The 19663-nt window shown below is 40.5% G+C and overlaps 1 protein-coding gene across 3 annotated transcripts in view; it reads left to right on the forward strand.

The window, feature by feature from the left end:
* The window catches only part of HIVEP2 (HIVEP zinc finger 2), a 137020-nt gene that overhangs the window by 97880 nt on the left and 19477 nt on the right, over window positions 1-19663 (forward strand). For all 3 annotated transcript variants that reach the window (XM_066315567.1, XM_066315566.1, XM_066315568.1), the window contains 2 exons: window positions 12672-12716; window positions 13988-19610. In XM_066315567.1, coding sequence (XP_066171664.1) covers window positions 14199-19610 — 5412 coding nt within the window. In that variant the 5' untranslated portion in view covers window positions 12672-12716; window positions 13988-14198. The remainder of the gene's footprint in view (window positions 1-12671; window positions 12717-13987; window positions 19611-19663) is intronic.

A 19663-nucleotide genomic window follows, 5' to 3' on the forward strand; every position in this document is an offset into this window, starting at 1 on the left:
GGACAAAATTGCATTATGAGCTGAGCCACTTGCCTGCTGCAAATGCCAAAAAGGCATTAATATTAACCCTTGGTAGACTGCATCTGTGCTTGCACCTCTGAGACGCTGGGCCAGATTGGAGAGGTGACATAAATCATGGTGTGCCTTACGTGTTGGTGAGTGGGAGGGGAGTGCACACTGGGGAAAATGACACCGTGCAGGGGTGTGAGAGAGACAGCTGCTGCAGAAAAAGCATCCTGCAGCAGGATATAGGAAGATGTGAGATAGTGCAGACTCTCTTTGCTTAATGTCGTATTTCCTTACTGTCTCCCATAGCTCCTGTTGCAGCTTCCCCTGCTGTCCTGTGCTGATGCCCACTGCCTCCATTTCCCCATGGTGGAGTGGTGTGCCTTAACCAACTGTAGGCTTTCATTTTGTGGGAAATGCCACTGTGGAACTGCTGTCCCATCTGAAGTGCAGGACAATACTATATCCAGTCTCCCACTCCACCTGTGCCATCTGTTTGTGAAGGTGTGAGTTAGGGACTTACTTCAGGACAAGATGAAGTGGCCTTAAGTTTTGCACCAGGGAAGGTTTAGTTGAGGTATTTGGAAAAATTTCTTCATAGAGAGGTTAGTCAAGCAGTGGAACAGGCTGCTCAGGGAAGTAGTGGAATCACCATCCTGGAGGTGTTTGAAGTCTTGTAGATGTGGCACTTTGGGACATAGTTTAGTGGTGGGCTTAACAGTTTTAAGTTAATGGTTGGGCTCAATGATATTAAAGGTCTTTTCTAATCGAAATGATTCCATGATTCTACATTTGGGACAAGAAGGTTCCAACACCCATAGTTTAAACACTGGACAAAGGAGAAAGCCTGTAGGAGGAACCTACCAAAAAAGAAGACTTCATTCCATGATTTTGGGATTTCAGTGTATTCTACAGAATTTTGGAAAATACAGTGTAATAGTAAGTGTTATGTTTCTTTAAATATACAGTGAAGATAATTGTTAATTTTTCTAATATACTTTTCTTAGCTTAATCTTCTCCTTTATATATGTTTCTTTAGATGGGTTCAATCTTAAAAAGACAGGTAATGTATTACTGTTACTTAAACAGAATTTCTACTCCAAATCTGAGTGAGGAGATAGGTTGAGGTTGTGATCACTTTGCTTTTAACTTTATGACTTAAGATCCTCAGAGTGTTTGAGGGTATGTGGTCCTGTCTTCTATTAACTTTATGGAAGCGTACTGCCAAAATATGGTCTTCAGTATTTAAGCCTACTAATAATTTTTTTACATCCATATTTCCTTTAATATAATAACCCTTATTCTTCATTTCAGATGAAAATTAAATTGTCTAAAGAATAGTATTGTCAACTGATTTGTCGTGCATCATCATGTTTATCTATTCCAGTAAAAAAAATCAGTGATTATTAAATTTACTGCTAAGGCAAAGAATGAAAAGACAAAACTATAATGCTGCTCAAGGAGTGCTCTTGCATCAATGGGAATTAATCACAACATATCAAAAAAAGAACATGGTGTCTATTTCCCACTGGAGCTAATGTTAAAAATTTAATCTTATTAACTTCAGTTGCTTTTTGTTTAATGTTAAAATCAGAGGAAAAGAAAAATTCTAATGTCAGAATAATAATTTGGATTGAATCTTGCACGTGAATTTCGCGGTATGTTACAGTGGGCTTTTTTCCCTGTTGTAAATGAGAGAAAAGGTTTGGTAAAAACCTGTGTGTTTTTTTGTTTAGCTCAGCAAAAGTGATGGGTGGTGTGTGGAGGCACACAGAAAATAATGAAACAAACCCTTCTTGTACGCATCAGCCAAATGGATCATGATATCTAACAAAAAGCAAAATTGTGGGAGAGACCATTTCCTTGCGCAGCTCATGCAGAGCACTAGTCAGCACTAGCAATTTGGCATGAGCGTGGCTTCCAGTAGCAGTATTGCAGTCACAGGCTTTAAATGGTTGCAGATGTTCTGAAGGGGATTGTGCGGACCGTCCCTTCCTTCTCTTTGGGAAGCAGGGAGCAAAGTGCATGGCCTGCAGGAGCATGGAGTTTCCCTGGAAGGAGACTTGGCAGAGCATCTCTGAACACCTCAGTTGAGTGTAGCTGTGGCTCGTGCTCTTGCAGTCAAACCCACGGGAGGCTCAGGGCTCCTGTCAGGGTGAGCAGTGGGATGGTCCGTGTGGCAGCCCAACCAAGGTTGGACAGTGCCAACAGTAGGTCCAGCCCTCCTGTTCCTGGCCAAGGGGCGACCTGTTGGCTGCAGCCTGAAGTGGCAGTAACTAATGTTTCCCTTCCTGGCAGATCCGCAGGGAAGGGCTGTGCTCCAGCCTGGGGCAGATGTGGCATGCAGGAATGGGCTGTGAGAGAGCCACTGTGTCCCACTGCCCTGGCCGGGCACAGCCAAGCTCCAGGGCGTGGGACCTGCCTCCACCTCCTGCTGCTTCCCAGAGTTGGCTGGTACAGCTCTGGTTTTGCCTCTGAATCTATCCCTGTAGTGTGATGGGCTGTTTATTGGGATGTGTTAAGAGAAAGCTTCCAGCTATTTGTCATGGGATGTCAGGATGCAGAAGCCACATGGCAGGTCTGCCTGGTCTTTTCACCTTTACTCTTGTTATAATGGCCATAAAAAGGGGATGATTTCAAGATCTGACTTTTACCCCCGTTGTGTTCTCAGGTTTCTCAAGTTAGAAACAGGAAGCTGTTTTGCATGAAGGTAAGATTGTGTTTTTAACAAGAAAAGTTGGTGTTAGACAGACTAAATATACCCGCACAGTCATACTCAGTGGGTAGTCCTGGCTATTTTTAGGGTTTATTTGTGCCTCTTTTTATTTGTTTTTTTTTTTTAGTGACACCTCCACTGTACCTTCAGTTTGTAGAGAGGCACCACTTCCTGCGCTGGTATGAAACTGGCAATTACAGCCAGCCGTGTCAGGTGTCATTTATCAGGCATTGCAGAGGGCTGGTTTCAGCAAAGGAAGAACAAAGCTTAATAAAAAGAGAGAGAGAGGCAGAAGCATTCTCTTAATAATTTGCCCTTTGCAACAACAGACCCTTATCAGATCCCACGCTCATCTGGCTGCTGACGCTGTACTTGCTTCATTAGTACGAGCTATTTTTACACCTTTTGTGTCTTTTGAGGAACCGAGTGGGCCTGCTGGCTTGTAGTGATTCACCATCTCCAGGCGAACAGGGTGTCCTCAAACCCTGTCGGTGGGGGAGGAAGGGAAAAGCAAGGGGAAGAGTTCAATTGAATAAGCGAGTCGATTAGGTCTAAGATAAGATTATTTATCTTAGATGGTCTGAGTGCTAAAACAGTGCTGTCTTAAGGAAAATAGCCCTACATGTTTTTGGTTTGCAGTGCAGCATTTCAGATTGTTAGGAGCTATCCCAAGGAACATTTAGTAACAATTAGTTCAAGTGTAGCTTAGCAAGCATGAAGCCCTTCATGCTTGTGCCCATACTCTTTGTGATCATTTCCATTGTCTATAAAGGGAATGTTGAGGGCTAGACATGGGAATGTTTGGGAGTTGAACTTTATCTTCAAAGGTCGCTTCCAACTCAGAACACTGGGTTGCATGTTGGTGATGCTTTCTTTTGTTTGTTGTGTACAGATGTTGCTGGTGTATCATAAGCACCCAAAATACTTTTGGGCCACACTGTTAGGTGATTTCACTTCCACTTCTGATACTGGAAGGAAAAACTAAACTTGGTGGAATGAGCCAGGAAGGGTGCAAGAGAAGGAGAACCCTGTATGAAGTTGTCTGAAGTTTTTTAAAGCTGAGCAACAGTTGCTTTCCCTTTTGATGGACTATCAGTCCTGAGAATGTCCTCTTAGAGCCTGTTGACCTCTTGCCTGGTGGCTGAAATTAGGATTCTTTGCTGCACTTACTTCAGCTTTTCATGGATAGGAGTAATTTGGTGTTCAATGGTTTCATATTGCAGGTTTCCTTGGAGTAGTTTCAAAAGTGGTATGCGGGATACGTGTATGAAACTTGAGGGTGCTGTGGTGATGCACCCTGGTCTGACCTTGTCTGATAAAAAGTCATCATGAAATCTGAACAGTGTCTTTCCTGAAAAATGTTTTGAGTTCTATTATTTTGTGCTTGTTGAGAATCTGTAACTTAGCTGTCAGCTTAGTCTGTGCCTTAAATAGCAACAGCTCTGGAAAAACAGAGGCTTTATGTAGTAGTTTCTGGCATTTTGGTAGACATTCATCTCTTCAGAAGTGTTTGCTTGGGAGACTGATGGTAATATTAATAAACACAGTTGATTGGTGTTTTGTAGAAAGAAACTTAAGTGCAAAGACTGAAATTCCATGTATAACTACAAAATGCAGCAAAAAGCATATGCATATATTGCTGAATTTTTAAGAGGTGTTCTGGTGCAATTGAGTGTTATACATACTGACTTTCAATGCTTCATACAGTAAAAAAAAGAACAAAGTACTGTAAAATATGACCAGAATAATTTAAAAGAGTATTTTTTCTTTTTTTTTTTTTTTCTTTTTTTTTTTTTTTTACCTCTGCTAGCCGTCCTGAGGGTTGTAAAGAAAGCATTCTTAAATATGCAGTCTAATTAATGTATCCTATGTTACCACTGTAGTGATCAGAACCTTTAGGCAATGATCAGTGACTGGATTTGCTGCACCAAAATGCCTGTATTGAGTCATTAGTCAAAATGAAACATTTTGGCTGCTGAGTAGTGACTGTTGTGACATCTATGCAATATTTAAGATTTGAGGCTTAATAGCTGATCTCAGCTGAACTCTCACAAAGTATTCAGGATAGATTGAAATAAAACTGCTGTGAAGACCCACTCTACTTTGGGGGCAAAAAGTGAAAAAAGAAAAAAATGAAGAGCATACTGGTGATGCTTAGCATGTGTCTGTTTTTGTTTTTCATGTGATAACCACAGATCTTAGTAAACAATGACCGGTTTTAAAATAAGCTTGTATAATAATTGGTGTGAGTGAAAAACAAATGCAAGCTCAGGCACTATAAATGTCTTCATATGTAATTCTTCCCATAGCGAGGGTTTCAGTCAGAGGCAGTACATTTGCTCATTCAAAAAGGTGTTTGAAAGATACTGATATTTTCATGTGAAATGGAAGTGGTTTCTTCTGACATGGTGTGAAAGGAGGCATGGCTGTTCACAAAATCTGCCACTGTTGCATAATTAGGATTGTGTAACTTTTTAACTTAAAAACCCTTGCTTCCCAGAAAATTCAGTTTTATTTTCCCTCTGAGTTGAAAATGCTAGGCAAAGTCCTGATATTTGCCTAGTGTTTTCTTTTGGCATGAGAAGAATAGTTACTTTGTACCTAAAAATGTTGCAATATTTACTCAAATTTTGATTTTTTTTTTTATTGGGAAAACTTGGGGAAAAGCTGTATGATATCTTAACAGGGATTTACCAGTACAGCTGCATTCTCCCCAGTGGCTGCCTGTTTGCAGTCCTTGTGTGAAAATGATGAGGCATTTCAGCCTTTGCATGCCTTTCAGTTAGGAAAATTCTTTTATCTGACAACTTTAACAGTTTGAACTCTCCAGTGAAAATGTTCTTACCCTTCCTACTGTGGGTGATGTTTTATAAGTCTGTAAGTGACTACAAACCACATCCACATGGGAATCTTGCTCTTTGCATACACTTTATCCTTCCCAAGTGCTGTTAAATTCATAGTTTATTTAATCTATCCTTTATTAGGTGTGAAATTTCCCTTTCCGATTAACACATTCCTTTGTGTTGAATTGAGAAAAAAAAATCTTTCATCTCAGTAATTTTCACCAGTTATTGCAATCCCAGTGGCATCACATAGCATCACTGGTTAGTGTCCGAGCCTTTGCTTTTCAGAAGTTTTTAGCCCTTTTTGGGCAGGGCCAAAGCTCCCTTTATTTTCTACATGGCAAAAAGTAATTCTACAAACCGTGATTGCAAATTATATGACACTTCTATGGTTTGGCACAGTATCCTTATGTTTAACTGCTGTGGCTCAGAAGAAAGTGAGATACAGTTGAGTTTCTGCTGACAGAGAGTAGTCCAAGAATAAGAGCTCATTTGTATCTCAGCACTGTTTTGGATACTCCTGGACATTGTTAATGTGTATTTAGTAAATACTGTTGCTTACTATTTAATTTACCCTTGAGAGACACTCATTCTTCCGCAGATAGCACCAATGGGATTAGGCATCATATAAACCTTGTTACAGCCATGAAAACGGTGTTTAAAGAGGACCTTGGCGGGCGTCAGTTTCTGGCTGTTCTCTGCATGGGAACTGTTCCCACTCTTAAAACTATGTACTACTGTTCAAAAGAAGATGGGGGGAGTAGGGGTGGGGGTATGGACAGGGCAAAACAATTGGGGTGTTTTCGTTGCCTTCTGAAATTTTAATAATCCTGGAAGTACTGCCTGTCAGATCTGCCATTGCTCTGCCATTACATTTTAAGGTCCACATGGGAAATTATTGGTATTTTATTAAACCGTTTTCATTTTTTAACTTGTTCCCCGAGAAAATAAGTACCAGCATGAAACGAGTAGCGGTTTATATAGTTCTCTTGTTTAGTCTCATATCTGAATAATCCAAATCCTTTGCTTTTGTATAGAGATGGATTCAGGATGTCCATGTCAGCAGGCAGTCAGACAGAACAGGTAGCTTTTGTGTTATCTGACATGCTCTGTCAGACTCTTGAAGTTCACAGCAAGATTAGGCAACCAGAAACAAAATACTTACCTGATCCATTTAAAGCAGTGGGATCAGAGGGATCAATTAACTGCTAATTGGTTGACAAGACTGTTTGACTTGGCATCTCTTTGATAGCAGGGTTTTGTTCAATTCAAAGAGAAGAATTGTGATTTGTCTTCAAATTCCTACCTATAAAGGAAGCGCTTATGATTAATTTGGCTCCTGCATAGTTTTTTTCTTTTTCTTTTTTTTTCTCTTTTAATACTCATCCTGTGGAAATAAGTGTTCAGCTGGTCTTTTGCAACATTAAAGCTTTTTTAATACTTTTTTTCCCATCTGGTAGTAATGTGTACATTGTGTATGATGCTGAAACAGGAAATAGTGATATACTTTTAAGTGAGCAATCCTTGTCATTATAGTTAAAAGGTCAGTATTAAAGCATTTCTGCTCTAGACTTCTCTATGGCTTCTTAAAATACACTCAATTTGAAGTGAAGGTTTTTGGTTGGTGCTGTTTTTCTACAGAGAGCAGCAGTTTAAAATTATATTTGAGATACTTAACATAGAAAAACTGAGTGTTTTGCTGCAGCTGTACTCAAAGCATTTATGATGCAAACCAGCATCTCTTAATGAAAATCACCCATTTTCTCTTACTACTGTGTAATTGAACATTTCATGTAGTATACATTACAGTTTTCTTTGTAGACATCTTAGAGGTGTTGGATTGGTTTATTTTCACCTTGTGACAAATAACTTCAAGTATTTTGGGGGTAGGATATAAAAGCCTAAAGCTAAGTGGTCTGATTCTGTTTGTTTTTATGAGGAATAAATCTGGAACTGCATCTTTGGATTTGTAACTCATTGCTTCAGATTCATACCAGGTTAATGTAGAACTAAATTTGGCTCTCCTTGTTGGAATAATTTGTCTCCTTTTAGTCTCTCTGAGTCAAGTCTCGTAATGTGAGGCTCTTGTTTCGTACCTGATTTTTCTGTTAGTGTGTGCTTGACCTCTGACTCAGTAGGATCACATTCAGAGTCTAGCTCTTCTTCACAGCAAGTACACATGTACATTTATGTGAAATGTCTAAAGGAGATCTAAAATCCTACAGTTCAGGCGTTAGGGTGCAACAGATTTGATTATTTATTTTCTTAGTTGCTTTCAGTGTGCTTTTAAGCAGACAGATTCCAGTTATTTTCTTCAACATAATCTGATAATGGTCTCAGGTAGTATTTTGAACTATATGAAACAATTAACAATAAGGTGAATTTGGTAAAAATATAAAATTAATTAAATAATACTACTACGGTTATCTAAAATATGTTAGATTCCAATTCTCAATGGCTGAGATTCTAGAACAGTTCTCAAAGTATAAGCCAGATATAGTAATATATCTGAAATAATAATTAAACAAATCAAAATGCCAGGTTTTATACCACTTCTAGTTTTACATGCACAGAATCTGTCCCTTGAAACCAACAACTACCAGTTGCCCTCATGAGAGTAAAAGCCTGAAGCTGTTTGGTCACACTGAGGTTGCAGTCTGTCCTTGATGTACCTATAACTGGATCCTCTCAGTGAGTCCGCTCAGTTCCTGGCTTCTTGGGGAATCCTTGTGAGCACAATATAGCAATGGAGAACAGGTCCTGCCCTGTAGCTTGTCCTCGAGTAAACTTAGTACAGTTTCTTAGGTCATTGTGTACTGCGTGTACTCACTGAGCTGTGTTTAGGTTTGTATTGGATGGTACTTTTAAGTGACCTTTTAAAAAGTATATTGTAATAATTAATTCAGCTGCCCAAATTGAAGAAGAAAAAAAACAAACACCAAAGAAACCACCAAAAAAAACTCCAAAGCCCAACCAAACCCATAAAAATTCCAGGGTTTTTCCCAAACTGTAGTTCTCTGGCTGGTTTTGGGGAGTGGCAATACGTTCAATAAAGCACTGAAATCGAGAGGGCAGACAGAAGAATATCAGGGGTGGAATTAAATTAACGAATTAGAGCAGTGTCTTCAAATCTGAAGAGGTAACAACAGCAGAAAGTGGTAGATTAGAATAAATACATCTAACCTGTTTTAAAAGAGCTGCCTTCTTTGATTCGGATGTGCAAAATGATGTCTTACTGCTCCTGCCAAACTGTAGCAAAAGCACAGGCAGGCTCCCATTCCCCAGTAATTCAGACTTTGCCAAGTGTCAGTTGGTTACCTTTTTTGTGTAAAATACCAAAAGTATATACCCCAAGGACTGCATTCTTTTTTGTTATGTTGCTACATAACATCCTCAGCCCATGAATGAATATATAACTTAGGAACGAAGGAGGAAGAAGTGCTTGCCTGTCTTCATGCCAGCTAAGTCCTTCAGTTCAGAGGTGCACACTGGATGCTGGTTGAGAGCTCTTCTTCAAACTTAGCCCACCTACGACTCTGCATATGCAGGAGAAACTATAAGTCCATGTTTTACTAGCGATCCCGGTCTTCTTACATTTTTCACTCAGATATCAGCACCAAGCAGTTCTTTGGGGAATCTCATTAGTTGGACAAAGGAAACTATGTAGGACAGCAAGCTGAAAGTATGCTGTCTTTCTTCCTGGAAGGCCAAGGCAATTTTCTTCTCAGTTGCAGGTGGAAAAGAGTTCAGAGGTGGCTCCTATTGTAAGGCTGCTGGGCCTATCCCAGACATAAACTAGACTTGCCTAATAAGGGTCTTGGCAGAGGTCTGTGAATGAATTCAAGGATTTCATAGGAGCCACTGCCATTTGTCTGTGCTAACACTTGCCCTATAGAATACAAATTCTTCAGGCGCCAGTTACTGCGGTTTTGGGTTGGCTTTGTGCTGGCAGAGCTGGACAGAAAAGATTTAAAACAAGGTTGGATCTGACCCTTAGTCATTATACTAGAGTCAATATTTATTCTGTATGGTGCACTCAGGATTTAGCCTGGAAGACATAAGCTTCCAATTTGTTCACTTGCAAGAACTGTAATATGAGATACAAATTGAGAAGCAGTAAAAGTAATATTTTGCCAAATTTTATTTTAAAGCTGTTGAGTGTAACCATTTTAATGGTCTGAAAAAAAAAAAAAAAAAAGAAAAGAAGAATAATCTTGGAGTTTTGCAGTCAGTCAGATATACATCCCCTGCACACAGCTCCCAAAGACACTCTCTTTAAAAGAGTAGCAATAGGATAATGTTCCTCTCTCAAAAGTTCTGAAAATCATGATTTAGTAGGTGCATCTGACATAAATACAGCTCCTGGTTTCCAAGTAATCTTCTCATGTTCAAAGTTTTCATAGACGTGAAATGTCCTGTTTTGAAGCGGGCAGATAGCACAGCTAATGTGACTAGGGGAGCTGGCTCTCAGGCCACGTTCCTGCCAGGAAACCTGGCTTGGCCCCCAGCCAGGAAGGACTTTGCAGCTCCTGTCAAACAATGCGCTCCGTGCAACTCCCATACGGCTTCTGATCCATGTAGGTGGGCTACTCTTACTCAGTCTGCAGAGCTGAGCTGTGCCAAAGGGATTGAAAAAATTGTGCGCTTTTATCATCCTTGGTCCCTTGGTTTTAAATAGGTAGTACTTGAAATATAATGAGTTTCTGCCTATCGAATATTTGATGTACGATCTATGATACCTGAGTATGCATTTGATGAAAAACAATATTTAAAAGTATATTTGCAGTTTTTTCTAAAGGAGAAACATTAATCACTTGGAAAAATGGAAGTCTTTTGTTGGTTTAAGCTAAGCTGTGGATGTAGCCAGATGAGATAGAGTCTTGACTGGATAAAAACAGACAGAATGCCAACTAGCTTTGCAGTGTCTTACATTTCTCCAGTTAGGCCAGTCTCCCATTAGGGAGGGGAGAAAGAACAAGAGAAATAATGTTAAAGCCATCTTTGACACAGGATGGGTGGCAGATCATACCAAACCAGAAATTATGTTCTTTCTGGAAAGGGATTTATTTTCCCCAGGAGAGTGGCTCTTGCCATACTTAAGCTATCAATAATCTCTGTAATTAGTCTATACCTGTTTTATAGTATAGGTTGAAAAATTGTGTAGAACGTTCTGAAATTGCAGGACTGAAGAATGGCTTTAACTCTGTAACAGAGTTCTCAATCCAGAACAGGAAAGTTTCGGATGTATATTAGCATCATCTTTTGCTGAAATAAAACCATTGCTGTCACGTTGCTGTGACTGGCAGATTTCTTCTATAAAGGTGCTTTCAGTAAAAGGAGTATGGAAAAGAAAGGATCCTCCCATCTTACAGAAATTTCTCCTTCACCATTTGCAAAATTGCCTAATGAGGAGAAGAGTGTTTTTCTTTGAAGATGGAAAATAACTTTATGTTCTCTCAGGGAAGAACATTCACTTTTCTCCCTGTTTCTGCTTTCTCAAGCCACACATTTTCCTTTACATCTGTGCTGGTATACTGGCATCATTAGCCACCTGTGATTGTAGCTCAGCTGCTGGAACTGGTTGGCCACTTACCTGCCATTCCTCCTGAGCCCCTGCCGAGCTGCTCTGCAGTAACCACTTCTGATAAAATGTAACTCCTGCACAAGGATTTCTTTTTCCATTTGGACAGACATCTTTTATTTGAGGAAGTGGATTAGAAAATTTAAATATATGTATTTTTTTGGATAGCATTTTTCTTCTTTATTTTAGTGAATCATACAAGAGAGCTATTTAAAAAAGCCATTAGCACATCGAAGTTAAATGACATTATGACCTAAAATATTCTGGTTTGCATTTGATAACTTGCTGTTATTTTGTACTACAGGGGATTTCTCTATAGCTAAAATGAAAAAAAAAAATTGACTAAAGCAACATTCCATCAGTTATTGCTGGCCTAACTATGGATATATTATTTTTACTACTAGTAATTAATTGTTAACAGGTGGCATGGTACTGATTTTGTGTCAAGTTATCAGCCTTTGCTAAGTCCATTTGTTCTTGGAAAGTGTTATTAATTATAAAGTATTAAAAACGTTTTTCAATTTTTTGTTGATTTTTTTCTTTATAGAGGTTAGGTTTTTATAATTTTTGGTGTTATTCAATGGAGAAAACATGACTTTTCTCATTTTTCTGATAGTTGCTAACTGAGGATCATTACAATAGTGTATATCCCCTACTCTGAAGCTTATGTTCCAGGTGTTCCTAAAGGTCTTTCTTTAGAGATGCTCTGACTTTTGGCATAAATAAAAGCCATAAAGAAATGCTGTCATTGTTGCTTTTGTTATCACAATTGAAAAAACATCCTTTTCAATGAAACAAAAGGAAATAGCTGTTTTTGAGGAAAGTTTTGTTGAGAACTGAAAGGGAGAGTCCTTCTTTGATGGGAGAAATGGTCTTAAGGCAATGAGATGATGTTCAGGCTCCTCTTTTCTGAGCTGATCTTTTCAACAATACAGAGTAGCTTGCAGTGTAGTGACAGTCAGAAAGGTGACAAATCATGGCAGTCACAGAAGTCTTTTAACCATGTGTTCTGTAATTTTGTTCTGTAAGTTTTGTCTTTGAGAAGGCAGCTATATATTCTGTAGTAGTATCACACAAATGTTAACTAATTTGAACACCTGCATTTTCTTGTCCTTGAATGGTGACACCTTGACCAGGAGTTTGTGCTGGTCCCTGAAACATTTAATGAGAGGCCTGGAGTCTAAAAGTATTAGCTGGAGAGAGGCATTGAAAGGGGATTTGCCAAGGGGATTCAGGGATAATCCAGGCTTAACAAAGGCATAGGAATGAAGAGGTACATTGGCAGCTCTCTTTTCACTGATTCAGAAAGGTGGGACATGCTGTTATTCATCTACACATTAGAAACCTAAGTTCTTTAAAACCATTCATGCTTATAGTCTTCAAATGTAATTGCTCAGACCTCTAAGACACAACACAAAATTTTCCAGTAGATGAGTAAATGAAATTTTCAGACCTCTACTGTAAAGAAGATTTTCGCCATCATCTGTACCTTATATCAAAAATTTCTTATTTTTCTTTTCCACAGGAAATTTGGAGATAGTCATGCCTATTAGATGTTTTGAAGATGCAGGTAATTACTTTATACTGAAATAAAAATTCATAAGTGTCTATTACCTTCGTGTTTTCCTGCACTTTGCTGTTGTTTCTTTAAGCCAACTTCATTTTCTCCACTGTAGGAATGAGAAGTATTCCAGTATCTCTAATACTGATTTTTTACCCTTTTCCTTGCTATTGTTAAATCGTGGCTGTCTTTATAATTGTCACTGTTTTATCCAGAAAATTTCCTGTGTTTGGATAACATGGAAACAGAAAGCAAACATTCTACTTCAAATTCAAATGCTGTACTTTTCTTTGAAATTCATGCCTCTGAGCTTTTGGTCTTTTTAATATAACTGTGGAAACCTGTTGCATTTAAGCATTAAAAATTTCTGGATGGAATTGTTTCATCAGTGAAATTAAACTGCTAAAGTCACGTAAGCACAGTCTCTCTCTAATACATCCTTTACATCTAGCAAGACATTCTCACTAGAATTTAACATAGTGATTTGAAGATGGAGATGGGGAAAAGTACCTGTACTGCTGTGTTTGAAATGCCACTTTGGTGTCTCTTTTTTGACTGATTAAAAGTAGTTTAGAATGTTGAACAACACCTCCTTATGAAACCATTTAGATGATCTAAGGTAAGAAGTACCTCACTAGCAATTTTTTAGCAGTATTTTGTATATACACCAAGTTGACTAGTTGACTGTAAGAAACAAGCATCTCCATAGTGGAGGGTCATGTGCATAGACAGCCTCTATGTAAAAAGCACCTATCATGATATGGAAAGATTTCTTCTCTGATCAACCTACTTTGACTTGCAAGGAAGGCCAGGTAACTGAAGTGCATGTCTGAACCCTATGTGAGTAATACTGGGTAAGGTAATTCCCACTCAGAGTGTTAAGCTTCTATTTTCAGCAGTGATTTGCTGAAAGAGCTTTGAAAAATATGTGGTGGACTTTTTGAGATCAAGCCTTTAAACTGTCCCCTGAAAGCCTTCCAGAACTACTGTTTAATTTGGAATGTGTAGGTCTCTATTTTCTATTCCTAGAGCTGCTATGGAGTAGTGATTATGCTTGTGTGCAGTCTCTGGAGCCAGTCTTTACTGTGTCTGCTCACAGAAGGGAGTTTTGTGAAATGTAGTTACCTGTGCTGAAGTCCCTCAGTAATTCCCATGTAAGGCTAAATAGAAGTGCAACCTGATTGCACCGGTGTTGTTCAGTATGGCTGTACTAACTGATGTCTGTGGGGGTTTTTTGTTTGTTTGTTTGTTTTTTTAATTTATTTTATATTTCTGTACAGATAGCTATGTCACCATGGAAGAGATGAAGAGAACTTTGCTCTAGGAGATCACAAGTATCTCTGGATTATTCTGCGTCTCAGTATTTAATAACAATGGAACATGTCCAAATGCTATAACAAGTCTTTGCAAATGTATAATAAACTGTTTAGGAAAGTTCATGCCATGAACAGAACTGTGTAATACTCTCATTAGTGCACAGACACAAATCTAATGCCTATAGACTACTGCGTGGAAAGTTCCAAAGAGAAAGAAAAATCTGTGAACTTGCAACAGCCCTGGAAAAATGGGAGCAACAAAACTTTAAAAAGCACAGCTTTGGGCACACTCCATGTGTCTGCACAGCTTTCAAGTGAACTAGCACTTAAGACCTTGTGTAACAAAATGGACTCTGGGGACACAGCTATAGGGCAAAAAGCTACCTCAAGGTCTGGAGAAACTGCTAAAGTACCAAGCAGATGGAGGCAAGAACATTCAGCTGTTATTAAGATGAGCACTTTCGGCAGTCAAGAAGTACAGCGGCAACCACAAATAGATCACGAGCAAGTAGGAAACACGGCATCAGCACAACTTTTTAGTTCTGGGAAACTGGTATCATCAAATGAAGGTGCACAGCAAGTTACAGAGAAGCAATATCCACAGCATCGTCCAAGCCCTTACTCATGTCAACATTCACTTTCCTTTCCACAGCATTCATTGCCACAAGGTTTCTTGCACAACATAAAGCCACATCAGAGCTTGGAAGGCCCTCCATGGCAGTTTCCTAGCCACTTGCAATCAGTTGCCTCAGAGGACTTGTTTCCTTTTCATATGCATAGCCATAGTGGAGGTTTCTCCCGGAAGAAGATTTCAAGTTTGAGCCCTGCATACAGCCAATATTCACAGAAATCTTTAGAACAATCAGAAGATGCTCACAAAAAAGAGCACAAACCCAAAAAGCCTGGCAAGTACATTTGTCCTTACTGTAATCGGGCCTGTGCCAAACCTAGTGTACTTAAAAAGCATATTAGGTCTCACACTGGTGAGCGACCATACCCTTGTGTCCCTTGTGGTTTCTCCTTCAAGACAAAAAGCAACCTTTACAAACACAGGAAGTCACATGCCCATGCAATTAAGGCAGGGTTGGTACCTTTCACAGAGTCAGCAGTCTCTAAGTTAGACCTCGATGCCAGTTACATTGATGTGGAAGCTGAGATACATTCAGATGGAGAGCAGAGCACAGACACTGATGAGGAAACCTCACTCCTAATGGAAGGGTCTGACAAACTGAGCCCCGTCTCGCAGCTCCCACTGGACATTGCTAGCAGGAGTGGTTTTCACTCCTCCATGGAAGAGTCCTTGGTGGGGCCGATGAAAGTCCCCATTCTCATTATCCCTAAAAGTGGGATTCAGTTACCCAGTGAGAGTTCACCATATATTAGCTCTGATATGTTGCAAACCCCATCCTTAAGTACCAAGTCTGATGACTCTCATACAGTTAAACAGCGACTTGCACTAAGACTGTCAGAGAAAAAAGGACAAGATTCTGAGCAGTCATTAAACCTCCTGAGCCCACACAGTAAGGGAAGCACTGACTCTGGCTATTTTTCCCGCTCAGAAAGCGCTGAGCAGCAAATTAGCCCACCAAATACTAATGCAAAGTCTTACGAGGAAATAATTTTTGGGAAGTTCTATAGGATTAATCAAAGAACAGCACTAACTGTAGCCACAACAAATCAGGAACACAGTTTAATGGGTAGAAAGGGCAAAACAGACCCATCACCTCTTTTAAATAACAGATTAGATATCAAGATGCTTGAGGAACATATTTCTCACCTGACTCCAAATAAAGAGGAGCTCATTGACTCCAGTAATTTGAGCACTATTAAGTCTACACAAGTTTATCCAGGCAGCAATACAGAATGTAGACAATCCCAGACCACATCATCCATCAAAAGTGAATCCAACTTGTACCAAGTCAGTCAGCAGGGTGATGTGCCCGTCCTTCTAGAGCCCCCAGTAGATTCCTCTCCTCTTATTAGAAGTAACTCCATGCCAACTTCTTCTGCAAACAGCTTGAGTATTCCCCCGTCTCTGAGAGGAAGCCATTCATTTGATGAGAAGATGACTGGCTCTGATGATGTATTTTATCCCGGGACAGTGGGAATATCCCACCAAAGAATGTTGAGAAGGCAGGCTGCCTTTGAACTGCCATCTGTACAGGAGGGACACTCAGATTCAGACTATCATGGAAGACCAGGGAAAAATATCATTATTGCTTCCAGCAGACAGACAGCAGGTGACAAAGGACCATCCTTAAAAGAGAAGAAAGGAGACAAGACCTTTTATGACTATGATGCCAGTGGAAAGCACTACAGAAAGTGGGAAGAATTTGAAGCTCAGAAGCAGAACTACAGGGACTCACCATCCTTAGGTGGGATGAACAAAGCGGGGGAGGTTTTTGTTGATGCACTTGGACAATCTCAGTCAGTGCCATCCATGCTTGGAACAACTTTCGAAAACAGAAAGCGAAGGAAAGAGGAGAGTGTTGGAGATGAAGAAGACAGTCCTATGATTTGCAGCAGTACAACTGGCACCCCTGGGGGAATTCAACCTTTGGACTTAGATCCCAAATCCCAAATTCCAGAAGTGCCAAGAAGTGGATTTGCCCTTCAAGGCCTGGAAAATGCTCCCCATTGCCATGCAGAGCGTTTTGAAATGTGCAGGCCTTACTTGCAGTCTGGAAGTCCAGCAGCTTCTTTGGAAGACTCACCCCTTACTGCAGAGCAAGAAAAGACTGCAGAATCACTGGTTAGAAAGCCCCCTGGAAATGTCATCTCTGTCATTCAGCACACAAATTCATTGAGTAGGCCAAACTCATTTGAAAGGTCTGAATCTACAGAACATATTGCATGCCAGCAGGAAAAGATGTATTCACCATCTGAAACATGCGAGAGTGAGATTTGTGAGTCCCCGATGAGCCCAGACCGAGCTCCACAGATGGAAAATATTGACACTGGCAAGCCATCCCCATCCCAGCAGCCTCAGCCATGTCACATGCAGCCCAGGTTGGTTCGCCAGCACAACATACTGGTACCTGAAATTCGTGTCACAGAGGAGCCAGACAAGCCCGAAAAAGATAAAGAAGTGCAGAGTAAAGAGCAGGAGAGACCCACTGAGGAATTCCAGTGGCCTCAGAGAAGCGAAACCCTTTCTCAATTACCAGCTGAGAAGCTACCACCCAAAAAGAAGCGTTTAAGACTGGCTGACATGGAGCACTCCTCTGGGGAATCCAGCTTTGAATCTACAGGTACCAGTCTCTCTCGCAGCCCAAGCCAAGAAAGTAATTTGTCCCACAGTTCAAGTTTTTCAATGTCCTTTGAAAGAGAAGAGAATATGAAGTTCATCACACCTCCCAAACAAGATGAATTTGGAAAACAGTCTGAGTTTTTAACAGTTCCAGCAGGTGCTTACTCACTTTCCGTCCCTGGGCATCACCATCAGAGGGAAATGAGACGCTGCTCATCTGAACAGATGCCCTGTCCTCATGCTGCTGAAATCCCGGAGATCCGAAGTAAATCCTTTGATTATGGGAACTTGTCTCATGCCTCTTCAGCTGGAACACCTACTGTGGCATTGTCTCCATCCCGAGAAAGGAAGAAATGCTTCTTGGTTCGCCAAGCTTCCTTCAGTGGTTTTCCAGAGATTTCTCAGACTGATCAGAGCACAGAACAAAGTATAAAGCAGGAGCAGATGGAACATTCACAGGTTGGTCTTCGCTCTTCCCAGCTTGTCTGGCATCACTCCCCTTCTTCTGTACTTCAGCCCATTCAGGTAGATGACTCTGGAAAACAGGCTATTGGCTCTTGTGCTCAGCTTAGTATTAGCTCATCCCACCTTGCCCAGCAACAGGCTCTTGTTGCAGACAGTCCAGAAATGTTAAGGACTCCCTTAATCCAACAAGCACCTTATATTCCCAACAAGCATCCATCAGAACAGCAGCAGCTATTTGCACATCAGGAAAAAGTCCCATTTCCTCCTATTCATAGCACCTTGTTTCAGTTCCCCTATCCTGCTGTCTGCATGGTTCACTTACCACCCTCTCAGCAGCCTATCTTGTGGCAGTCCTGCACAGAGCCCCTGCACTTCCAGCATCAATTTGTACAACAGCTGCAGAAATCTTATGTCAAACAGGCTTTCCAAATAGATGTACCTCCAAGTTATCACCTGGAACATGCACCTGAGCTTATTGGAAAGAAAGCAGCTGATTATGTGCATGCTAAAGAGCAAGCATATCAGCATTACTCAGGAACATCTGGGCCGTATTCAAAAAATACTCTTGCTAAGTACCAGTCAGACCATAGCATTAAACCAACAGATACCTCCTCTGAGCAGCATCTTCAGACAGATTTTGACTCCCCAAGTGATGGATCTGTACAGTCTTTGCCAGGAACAGTTGTTCCTGTCAGGATTCAAACCCATGTGCCATCTTACGGTAGTGTCATGTACACAAGCATTTCTCAGATTCTTGCACAGAGCAACAGTCCTGCAATCGTAATTTGTAAAGTTGATGAGACAGTTTCTCAAAGAACATTGGCAACTAATGCAACCATGCAAGGAATTGGATTTAACATAGCTCAGATGTTGGGTCATCATGGAGGACTAGAAAAATATCCTTTGTGGAAAGTGCCGCAGACACTTCCACTTGGACTGGAGCCACCAATTCCTTTGTGTTTGCCTTCCACTTCTGACATGGCTTCTACCTTGGGAGGAAGCAAACGAATGCTTTCCCCTGCCAGCAGCTTGGAGCTCTTCATGGAGACCAAGCAGCAGAAACGAGTCAAAGAAGAAAAAATGTATGGGCAGATAGTTGAGGAACTAAGTGCAGTTGAATTGACTAACTCAGATATAAAGAAAGATTTTCCAAGAATGCAGAAGCCTCAACTAGTAAGGCAGAGCTGTGCTAGTGAGCCAAAAGAAAGTCTGCCATCCATGTCATCCTCGTCGTCGCTGTCATCGTCAGCATCTCAAGATCTCCCACCTGTCAGCATGGCAGGAGCTGATGCATTCCCACTGAGCAGAGAGAAACTTTCCAGTTTTGATTCGGCATCACCGGGACAGAAGTCCAGTGGCCCGTCTGAAGGAAGAGACTCACCAGAAGAGTTGGATGTTGATGAAACAGCCTCAGATATGAGCATGAGTCCACAGAGGTCTTCATTGCCACCAGGAGAAATTCAGGCAGAAGATCAGCTGAAACATCAAAAATTACCTCTTGGGATGTTAGTGCAGATGTCATCTAATACTGTTGGGAAAGTCACAACCTCAACCATTCTCCTGACAGATGTAGCAGATTTTCAACAGATCCTTCAGTTCCCAAGTCTGCGTACTACGACTACTGTCAGCTGGTGTTTCTTAAACTATACGAAACCCAATTACACTCAGCAACCAACCCTCAAAGCTTCTGTTTATGCCTCATGGTGTATAAGTTCATGTAACCCAAACCCATCTGGGCTAAGTACAAAGACCACTTTAGCACTTTTAAGGTCCAAGCAAAAAAACACCACAGAAATCTACACACTGGCTGCTATGCACAGACCTGGAGCTGGTAAACTGACATCATCAAGTGCATGGAAGCAGTTTGCTCAGGTAAATAAGAAATTTTAATAAAATTAAATTCATATATGTTTATACGAGAAATT

The sequence above is a fragment of the Sylvia atricapilla genome, chromosome 3, assembly GCF_009819655.1.
Source record: "Sylvia atricapilla isolate bSylAtr1 chromosome 3, bSylAtr1.pri, whole genome shotgun sequence".
Taxonomy (NCBI): Eukaryota; Metazoa; Chordata; class Aves; order Passeriformes; family Sylviidae; genus Sylvia; species Sylvia atricapilla.